The sequence below is a fragment of the Salvelinus fontinalis genome, chromosome 8 (assembly GCF_029448725.1).
Source record: "Salvelinus fontinalis isolate EN_2023a chromosome 8, ASM2944872v1, whole genome shotgun sequence".
In the NCBI taxonomy this organism is placed as follows: Eukaryota; Metazoa; Chordata; class Actinopteri; order Salmoniformes; family Salmonidae; genus Salvelinus; species Salvelinus fontinalis.
In genome coordinates, this window is record NC_074672.1 from 2,386,045 (window position 1) to 2,397,131 (window position 11,087).

An 11,087-nucleotide genomic window follows, 5' to 3' on the forward strand; every position below is an offset into this window, starting at 1 on the left:
TGTGGCTGGAGTGTGTCAACAGTTCCTGCAAGAGGAAGGCATTGATGCTATGGACTGGCCCGCCCGTTCCCCAGACCTGAATCCAATTGAGCACATCTGGGACATCATGTCTCGCTCCATCCACCAACGTCACGTTGCACCACAGACTGTCCAGGAGTTGGTGGATGCTTTAGTCCAGGTCTGGGAGGAGATCCCTCGGGAGACCATCCGCCACCTCATCAGGAGCATGCCCAGGCGTTGTAGGGAGGTCATACAGGCACGTGGAGGCCACACACACTACTGAGCCTCAATTTGACTTGTTTTAAGGACATTACATTACATTACAAGTTGGATCAGCCTGTAGTGTGGTTTTCCACTTTAATTTTGAGTGTGACTCCAAATCCAGACCTTCATGGGTTGATAAATTTGATTTCCATTGATCATTTTTGTGTGATTTTGTTGTCAGCACATTCAACTATGTAAAGAAAAAAGTATTTAATAAGAATATTTCATTCATTCAGATCTAGGATGTGTTATTTTAGTGTTCCCTTTAATTTTTTTGAGCAGTGTATATGAAGTGTAATATTGGCATGCAAACTCAAAATGGAATACATTTCAACTCTATATCTGACAGTGGGGCGGCAGGGCGGCAGGGTAGCCTAGTGGTTAGAGCGTTGGACTAGTAACCGGAAGGTTGCAAGTTCAAATCCCCGAGCTGACAAGGTACAAATCTGTCGTTCTGCCCCTGAACTGGCAATTAACCCACTGTTCCTAGGCCGTCATTGAAAATAAGAATTTGTTCTTAACTGACTTGCCTAGTTAAATAAAGGTAAAAAAATAAAAAAAATTATAAAAAAAATAATATACAGGTGCCTTTATTTATTTTTTGCAAAAAAAAAAAAAAAAAAACTGAAATATCACATTTACTTACAATTGAAGTCGGAAGTTTACATACACTTAGGTTGGCGTCATTAAAACTCGTTTTTCAACCACTCCACAAATTTCTTGTTAAATCATTTTTCCAACAATTGTTTAAAGACAGATTATTTCACTTAATTCACTGTATCACAGTTCCAGTGGGTCAGAAGTTTACATACACTAAGTTGACTGTGCCTTTAAACAGCTTGGAAAATTCCAGAAAATGATGTCATGGCTTAGAAGCTTCTGATAGGCTAATTGACATCATTTGAGTCAATTGGAGGTGTACCTGTGGATGTATTTCAAGGCCTACCTTCAAACTCAGTGTCTCTTGGCTTGACATCATGGGGAAATCAAAAGAAATCAGCCAAGACCTCAGAAAAAAAATTGTAGACCTCCACAAGTCTGGTTCATCCTTGGGAGCAATTTCCAAATGCCTGAAGATACCACGTTCATCTGTACAAACAATAGTATGCAAGTATAAACACCATGGGACCATGCAGCTGTCATACCGCTCAGGAAGGAGACGTGTTCTGTCTCCTAGAGATGAACGTACTTTGGTGCGGAAAATGCAAATCAATCCCAGAACAGCAGCAAAGCACCTTGTGAAGATTCTGGAGGAAACGGGTACAAAAGTATCTATATCCACAGTAAAACGAGTCCTATATCAACATAACCTGAAAGGCTGCTCAGAAAGGTAGGAGCCACTGCTCCAAAACCGCCATAAAAAGCCAGACTGGTTTGCAACTGCACATGTGGACAAAGATCGTACTTTTTGGAGAAATGTCCTCTGGTCTGATGAAACAAAAATAGAACTGCTTGGCCATAATGGCCATTGTAATGTTTGGAGGAAAAAGGGGGAGGCTAGCAAGCCGAAGAACACCATTCCAACCGTGAAGCACGGGGGTGGCAGCATCATGTGGTGGGGGGTGCTCTGCTGCAGGAGGGACACTGCACTTCACAAAATAGATGGCATCATGAGGCAGGAAAATGATGTGGATATATTGAAGCAACATCTCAAGACATCAGTCAGGAAGTTAAAGCTTGGTCGCAAATGGGTCTTCCAAATGGACAATGACCCCAAGTTGTGGCTTAAGGACAACAAAGTCAAGGCATTGGAGTGGCCATCACAAAGCCCTGACCTCAATCCTATAGAAAATGTGTTGGCACAACTGAAAAAGCCAAAATTCACCCAACTTATTGTGGGAATCTTGTGGAAGGCTACCCGAAACGTTTGACCCGAGTTAAACAATTTATAGGCAATGCTACCAAATACTAATTGAGTGTATGTAAACTTCTGACCCTCTGGGAATGTGATGAAAGGGGAAAAAGGGTAAAAGTTGAAATATATTGGTCTCTCTACTATTATTCTGACATTTCACACTCTTAAAATAAAGTGGTGATCCTAACTGACCTTAGACAGGGAATTTCTACTAGGATTAAATGTCAGGAATTATGAAAAAAAACTGAGTTTAAATGTATTTGGCTAAGGTGTATGTAAACTTCCAACTTCAACGGTAATTATTCAGACCCTTTAATCAGTACTCTGAAGCACCTTTGGCAGTGATTACACCCTTGAGTCTTGGGTATGACGCTACAAGCTTGACACATCTGTGTTTGGGGAGTTTCTCCCATTCTCTGCAGAACCTCTCAATCTGTCAGGTTGGATGGGGAGCGTTGCTGCACAGCTATTTTCAGGTTCCTCCAAAGATGCTCGATCCGGTTCATGTCCGGGCCCTGGCTGGGACGCTCAGAGACTTGTCCCGAAGCCATTCCTGCGTTGTCTTGTCTGTGTGCTTAAGGTTGTTGTCCTGTTGGAAGGTGAACCTTCGCCCAGTCTGAGGTCCTGAGCGCTCTGGAGCAGGTTTTCATCAAGGATCTTTCTGAACTTTGCTCCGTTCATCTTTCCCTCGATCCTGACTAGTCTCCTAGTCCCTGCCGCTGAAAACATCCCCACAGCATGATGCTTCCACCACCGTGCTTCACCGTAGGGATGGTGCCAGGTTTCCTCCAGACGTGACACTTTATATTCAGGCAAAAGAGTTCAATCTTAGTTTCGTCAGACCAGAGAATCTTGTTTCTCATGGTCTGAGAGTCTTTAGGTACCTTTTGGTAAACTCCAAGTGGGCTGTCATGTGCCATTTACTGAGGAGTGTCTTGCGTCTGGCCACTCTACCATAAAGGCCTGTTTTTGCGGATTGCTGCTGAGATGGTTCTCCTTCTGGAAGGTTCTCCCATCTCCACAGAGGAACTCTGGAGCTCTGTCAGAGTGACCATCGGTTTCTTGGTCACCAACCTGACCAAGGCCCTTCTCCCCCGATTGCTCAGTTTGGCCGGGCAGCCAGCTCTAGGACAAGTCTTGGTGGTTCCAAACTTCTTCCATTTAAGAATGATGGAGGCCAGTCTGTTCTTGGGGGACCGTCAATGCTGCAGGCATTTTTTGGTACCCTTCCCCAGATCTGTGCCTCGACACAATCCTGTCTCGGAGCTCTACGTACAATTCCTTCGACCTCGTGGCTTGGTTTTTGCTCTGACATGCACTGTGAACTGTGGGACCTTATATAGACAGGTGTGTGCCTTGACTCTAATCAAGTTGTAGAAACATCTCAAAGATGATCAATGGAAACGGGATGCACCTGAGCTCAATTTTGAGTCTCTTAGCAAAGGGTCTGAATACTTAAATAAATAAGGTATTTCTACAAATGTGTTTTCGTTTTGTCATTATGGGGTATTGTGTGTAGATTGAGGACATGTTTTATATAATCCATTTAAGGATAAGGCTGTAACGTAACAAAATGTGGAAACGGGTAAATGGTCTGAATACTTTCCAAAGGCATCGTATTATTTTGTTTAAGACTACAAAGAAACACACTGTGTGACCCTGATTTAGCCCACTGCAGTAAAAGGTTTACCGGATGATTCTTCTAAGTGTTGTTTAAGAATTGCTTCAGAACCTTATTGGTGCTGCTACCTTTTATTCTCATCTCCAGAGTGCATGCATTTGATAACACTTCGTCCACTAAAGACTTGTTAGCACTCAAACTCTAACTCGTCTCTCCCTCTCGTTCAGAGTAACAGCTCGGAGCGGCGCGTGGCTCTGGACGTGGACCTGTGGGACAAGTTCAGTGAGCTGTCCACCAAGTGTATCATCAAGACGGTGGAGTTCGCCAAGCAGCTTCCTGGCTTCACCACGCTCACCATCGCTGACCAGATCACCCTGCTCAAGGCCGCCTGTCTGGACATACTGGTAAGGACCGCCTTTGGTTCGCTCTACTAATGGTGGTCTGGAACAAAATCCTGCACACCATCTCAGAGTCGCTCACCAACACTGGTCCTGGTCCATCCGAGGGGGGAGTACAGGCGTTTGTTCCAGCATTAAAACACCATATCACCTTAATTAGTTGAAACTAATGTATTAGTGCTGGGGTGGTGTAAAAACCTGCACACCATCTAGTTGTTCAGGCTCAGGATTAGTGAGTGGTGACCACTGACGTGTCAGCTACTTATCCATTCATCCCCTGTGCTATTGCATGATTGGCCCACATATTCGATTTGTTGACATGCTCAACAAATCCTACGCCCTGCTCCTTCAGATTCTGCGGATCTGCACGCGCTACACGCCGGAGCAGGACACCATGACGTTCTCGGATGGCCTGACGCTAAACCGGACCCAGATGCACAATGCCGGCTTCGGACCTCTCACCGACCTGGTGTTCGCCTTCGCCAACCAGCTCCTCCCCCTGGAGATGGATGATGCTGAGACGGGACTGCTCAGCGCCATCTGTCTGCTGTGTGGAGGTACTGCGGCTGTTTGGACTTACCCAATACCACTGCGTATACACACGCACCCATACACAGTGATTGAAGCTGATAATGACATTGTGTCCAGGTAGGGTAGGGGTTCATCTGCCTCATCTTCATTTGGCTGTGAAGGTGTCGCTGTCTTAAACAAATAGGTCTGGTCACATCTCTTCTCATTATAGGCCGCTAACACTATCGTATTCCAGCATTCACACATTGGACAGGCCCAAAACTAGGAATGTAGACTAGTGCTGTATCTTGAGAACCATTTAGTGGTTAAACCTCTAGAGTCTAAGCCGAGGGGGTTCCAAGCTAACATATGGAATTGTTTTAAGATGGTCATACCAAGGATCATTTATCTATTTGATTTAGAATTTTAAGACCCCTTAAGGTATCAAAGAAATATAGGATTATTATCATTATTTGATGAAACATTGAATTTGGCATTACTGCTATTATCCCATAGAACCACATTGAATAACAGATTCACTACGTGGAACAATAGATAGTCCAAAAAATACATCTAAAGAAAGTTTGTTCTGAAATGTCTGTCCTATATCTGAGAGATATAAGAAAGATCAGGAAACTATGACATGTATTCATCCCCTTATTTTAGTGCCTAAACTATCTCCATTTTTTAAAAACTGATCCCGGGGGACCTGCAGACGAGTCTTGTGAGGCTGTGGGTGTCCTAATGTGTGAGTCTCAGCTTTCCACAGAGGGGTCATATTAGTGTGTAGGCCAAACCGTTCGGACGCTACAGACGCTTTCACGAGAATACCGATTTTGGGGGATTTCCTCGTGGTCTGACAGACACCGCTCCATCTCTGCCACCTTTCACCGCAGATACGGCGGATGATTCGATTTTCCACAGGGCTGTTGATAGTAAAAACGTTACAATGTGTACTTAGACATTCTCAGTATTGACCTACCCGGAGATAGTTCAGGAGGTGTAGCTAATCTGGTAACGTAGTGCAAATACGATGAACCGCATTTGTAGAATACAGCCTGGTGTGAGCTCTGTTTTATTACATTCCACCTGACTGAGCACACCCCGGTAATTGTGTTTGGCTGTGTGTAGATCGGCAGGACCTGGAGCAGGCAGACAAGGTGGACGTACTACAGGAGCCCCTACTGGAGGCTCTGAAGATCTACGTGAGGAAGAGGAGGCCTCACAAACCGCACATGTTCCCCAAGATGCTGATGAAGATCACCGACCTGAGGAGCATTAGCGCCAAAGGTGAGCGGCAGTCCGAGACGTCGATCGACACACAGCTGTGGGTCAGCCATATACTTCTGTGTCAATTAGCCTTATGTTATATTCTCAACGATGTATCGCAATTAAGGTACTTACTTTGCAACGTCCGTGAACGTTTAAACTGTCCGTAAAGGATTGTAAAGGTCTACATGATCTATACTGTCATTGCAAATTCAATGTAGATCCAAGTCAAAAGTGACTAATTCATAAAGGGGTTGAATGCCGACAACAGACTAACACCGTATATTGGTCCTCCTACCTAATCGATGCCTTCCTCTTCCCCTCTGTCCCCCCCCACCCTTCCTCAGGAGCCGAGCGTGTCATCACCCTGAAGATGGAGATCCCCGGCTCCATGCCCCCTCTCATCCAGGAGATGCTGGAGAACTCTGAGGGTCTGGAGAGCGGGGCCGCGGGCACCCGGACCAGCGGAGCCCCCCCGGGCAGCTGCAGCCCCAGCCTGTCCCCCAGCTCCGCCCAAAGCAGCCCCAGCCCCACCACACAGTCGCCGTAGCAAGCCCTCCTTTTTCCTCATTCACTTCAATCTCCCTGTGGGTTTGGGGGTGTCCTCGCTGGACACAGAGACCGGCGTGCTCTTAAGTGTTCCTCCCCCCCGCGTGACACACCCTCTCCTGCTCCTCCCCCTCAAAGACGCTGTCTGGAAAATGGCGAAAAGGTGGCGGCGGGATTTCTCTGAATGACCATGCTGGAACACTGCTGACATCTCCCCCACGCCCCTCTCTACCCACCTCTGCCTGAAAGACTGAGGGCAGGAACATGAAGGAGCCGTCCGAGTTGTGAACACTGGTCCACTCAGGGAGGCTGGCGGGAAATGGGGACAGACAAACGGACAGGACAAACAGCGAGACTAACACCAGACACCTTTTTTTGCGTTTCTCAGAGGAGGACTGCAGGCATGGACTTGTCAAAGAAGACCACACAAAAAGACTGGGTCTTTCTACTTTTCCAACTTGGAAAAAACAGATTTCGTACAAAAGATATATAAATATATATAGAAAAGTAAGGAACTATTGTGATTGACTTGTACATGATGGAGTAACAGGTTAGAGAAGGTTATAATTGTTGATTTAAATGCTCTTATGTTCCTCCACTGTTTTAATCGTCTCATACTCATGAGAGTATCAAAAGAGAACTGTTCCGTTGTTTTATCACATACCCAATGTTCTAATTAACAAAAGTCAAGAAGTTGAAATGGCTTTTTCAATTCACAGACACGACACAGACATGCACAGAAAAGAGTTCTGAGAAATGTCGCACTATTCCGGGTCGGGTTTGTTTTTCCTCTTTGGTGTTGCCGCAATGAGAGTGGAAGGAAAAAAATGATTGTATGTTATGGTCACAGGTCCTTCAAGATATCAGATTAATGAAGATTCTTTATTTTAAGTTGCCTTTGAGTTCATGTATATAAGCTGTATTCATTTCTTTAAACTGAAAAGTTTAGCCTTAACCTGATTTTTTTTTTTTTACTAAAGAAAATGAATACCTTTCGTGTTTTGTTCATAGATTTCTGTTTCAAGAAAGAAAAAAGAAAAAATAATTACTGAAGGAAAGTCATCCCCTTAAATGAGGGACAGGTCCATATTTATCACTATGATTCTGACATACAGCAGCCACAATTTAGTTCATTCTCACTCCTTAAATTACAACAGATTTCCATGAATAGAAAAGAAAACCATGGCACTCATATTGAGGCTGTATGAGGATTTGTAGCTGAACAAAGAAGGGGGTTTGGGGATTGCCTAGTTACTCACCCAGAATTTATGTCTGCTGCTTTATCAATCACTACACACATTGAGTCTTAAACTACCATGAGGGGCATTGTACAAAACTAATTAATTTGGGATTGGAGGGTCTCTAACTAATCAAAGTTGATAACGTCTTCATGTAGGCTGGCTCTGACCCAACCAATCTGTTTCTGGGACCAATCAAAACAGTCAATGTGTTCACGTTCTAGAAATCTTTGGGGGGGGGGGGGCAAATCCAGACTCGTTGTGGAGAAGAAATGTTATTTGTCTGGAATGATGTGGATGGGTAACCAGGCAAGGTTTGGAGTTGGAGGGTTGAGATCCAGGTGCTGGGTTCGTCCAGCAAGGCACAGAGACTAGGCACAAATGGATTACAGTGTGAAGGAAGGAGTACAGTACACTGCATTTCCAAGAAGTGATTAGTATAAGAAGCTTCAAAATGATATGTGGTTTGGGGAGTAATCTAGTGTTCCCTGTTGATGGTGAAAGAAGTTGACGAAAGTTACCCTTTTTGGCTATGCTTTTGCAACTATAGTGCAACAGGTAAGTATTCACTTTCACTTTTTCCACATTTTGTTACTTTACAGCCTTATTCTAAAATGGATTAAATAATGTTTTCCTTCATCAATCTACAGACAATACCACATAATGATAAGGAAAAAACAGGTTTATAGACATTTTTTGCAACAAAAAAAGTGTATATACTTCAGTATTCAGACCCTTAACTTAGTACTTTGTTGAAGTACCTTTGGCAGCAATTACAGCCTCGAGTCTACAAGCTTGGCACACCTGTATTTGGGGAGTTTCTCCCATTCTTCTCTGCAGATCCTCTCAATCTCTGTCAGGTTGGATGGGGAGTGTTGCTGCACAGCTATTTTCATGTCTTTCCAGAGATGTTCGATCGGGTTCAAGTCCGGGCTCTGGCTGGGCCACTCAAGGATATTCAGAGACTTGTTCCGAAGCCACTCCTGCGTTGTCTTGTCTGTGTGCTTAGGGTTGTTGTCCTGCTGGAATGTAAACCTTCACCCCAGTCAGGTCCTGAGTGCTCTGGAGCAGGTTTTTGTCAAGGATCTCTCTGTACTTTGCTCCGTTCATCTTTCCCTCAATCCTGACTAGTCTCCTGATTGCTGGAATGCTGCAGAGATGGTTGTCCTTCTGTTTCACCCATCTCCACAGAGGAACTCTGGAGCTCTGTCAGAGTGACCATCAGCTTCTTGGTCACCTCCCTGACCAAGGCCCTTCTCCCCCGATTGCTCAGTTTGGTCAGGTGGCCAGCTCTAGGACGCGTCTTTGCCTCAACTTCTTCCATATAAGAATGATGGAGGCCACTGTGTTCTTGGGGACCTTCAATGCTGCAGACATTGTTTGGTACCCTTCCCTAGATCTATGCCTCGACACAATCCTGTCTCGGAGCTCTACGGACAATTTCTTCAACTTCATGGCTTGGTTTTTGCTCTGACATGCACTGTCAACTGTGGGACCTTATATAGACAGGTGTGTCCCTTTTCAAAATCATGTCCAATGAATTGAATTTAGCACAGGTGGACTCCAAGTTGTAGAAACATCTCAAGGATGATCAATGGAAACAGGATGCACCTGAGCTCAATTGAGTCTCATAGCAAAGGGTCTGAATACTTGAATAATGTAGTTATTCAGTTTTTAGTACATTTACAAAAACAATTCAAACCTGTTTTCACTTTGTTATTATGGGCTATTGTGTGTAGATTGACAAGGAAATGTTGTATTTAACCAATTTTAGAATATGGCTTTAACGTAACAATGTGAAGGGGTCTGAATACTTTCCGAATGCACTGTATATGCCAGGACCTGGATTGTATTCATTAGGCATCAAAGAAAATGGACTAAAACAGTTCAAAAAGTGTTTGCAGCGAACATGTTACTTAGTTACAATTTCAGTTGTGTTCAGGGAGCAATTTCAGGGAGAGTACCTGAACTTGTATAGTGAGAAACACTAATCCCCCACCCCCTGGTGAATGAATATGAACCTGTTGTGATTCTTCGTAGAAGCCAAACCATGCCCGCTGAGGCTAGTTTTTGATTCTCACATGCAGCTCGCGCAAACATTCATCACTGTACACAAACACCCACCGATGTCTCAGGAAGGCATCATTCTGTGTGTGTCGCTTGTTCTTTGTAAGAATTTCCACTGTGCTACACCCCGCCTCCTGTCGCACACACTGACACACACAAACCCCTGCTACTGAGCCCCTGAGTTCTACAACCCTACAATCACTCTCTTTAACCCGCTAGACCGGGACTTTGCAGAGAGGCTGGTCTGAACAGCAAGAGCTATGAAGAGGATGTCAATATGGAGTCTCTAGGAATCATAAATGTGTTTATTTTGTATTTTCTTTATTTTTGTACAGTCAAAGCTACTTCTCTTCCTCAATCAGGAGGACCACACCTGTCCACAACATCGCACGTCTCCCTCGGCAGCAAATCGGGAATAGCAACAGACTCCCCTCGATTTGAAAAGTCTGGAATATGTTGCAATTTTTGTCAAGATCTATCCAGACGACTTAAAACAAAATAAAATCGGCATTTAATAATTGCAGTGTTTGTTTCTTTGTGCCTGTAGCAGTGTTTGATTAAATATCCATTTGATTTCAGACATAAATAAATTTTGTCAAATAGTCTTATACTGCCATCTAGAGGAGTCTTCTGCACCACAGTCTTGTCCTTGACCTGCATTACTTACCAGGCATGTAGAGACATGTCTCTGTCAGATACACACCGCTTGTCAAATGTAGTCAATGCATGCATTTATCATTGCATTTGCAGACTAATGTAAGATAGCCTACTATTCATTCCAACATTGGATAGGTATTAGTTAGGCTAATAATATTAACGGACTCTCTAACCATGTTTTCATCCATAGTTTTATGCGAGTAAAGTCATTTTAAAAGATCACGACAGGTGGGATGGAAACAGGAAGTGTCGAAACAGACACTGACCGACATGGTGAGATCTTTTTGTGTCTGTAAAATGAACTATGCCAGAAATAGCGGTGGAAATGCCTTAATGCGCAAATATTGATCGAATGACCATGATATTGAAGTAAACATAATTGTTCTGTGGTCATCTGGCTGAAGTTTCAAGCTTTAAGGTCACATGCACAAGTACAGTGAAATGCCTTTCTTGCAAGCTCTAACCCCAACAATGCAGTGATCAATAACAATGTAATACTAAAAATAACAAGGTAGAACAAAAACAACAAATAAGAAGAACCCGATAAAGTAAGTAAGCTATATAGGGTTAGTTCCAGTATCATATTTACAATGTGCAGGGATACTGTATCGATAGAGGAAGATACTTTTGGTCGTGTAGTGTATGTGGACACTCGTTCA

General features: G+C 43.9%; 1 protein-coding gene across 7 annotated transcripts in view; it reads left to right on the plus strand.

The window, feature by feature from the left end:
* LOC129860364 (retinoic acid receptor alpha-like) overlaps positions 1–10,289 on the plus strand; it is a 221,807-nt gene extending 211,518 nt beyond the window's left edge. For all 7 annotated transcript variants that reach the window (XM_055930705.1, XM_055930704.1, XM_055930707.1 and 4 more), the window contains 4 exons: positions 3,968–4,144; positions 4,491–4,695; positions 5,780–5,938; positions 6,265–10,289. In XM_055930705.1, the coding sequence (XP_055786680.1) occupies positions 3,968–4,144; positions 4,491–4,695; positions 5,780–5,938; positions 6,265–6,467 (744 nt within the window). In that variant the 3' untranslated portion in view covers positions 6,468–10,289. The remainder of the gene's footprint in view (positions 1–3,967; positions 4,145–4,490; positions 4,696–5,779; positions 5,939–6,264) is intronic.
* Positions 10,290–11,087: the final 798 nt, after the last annotated feature.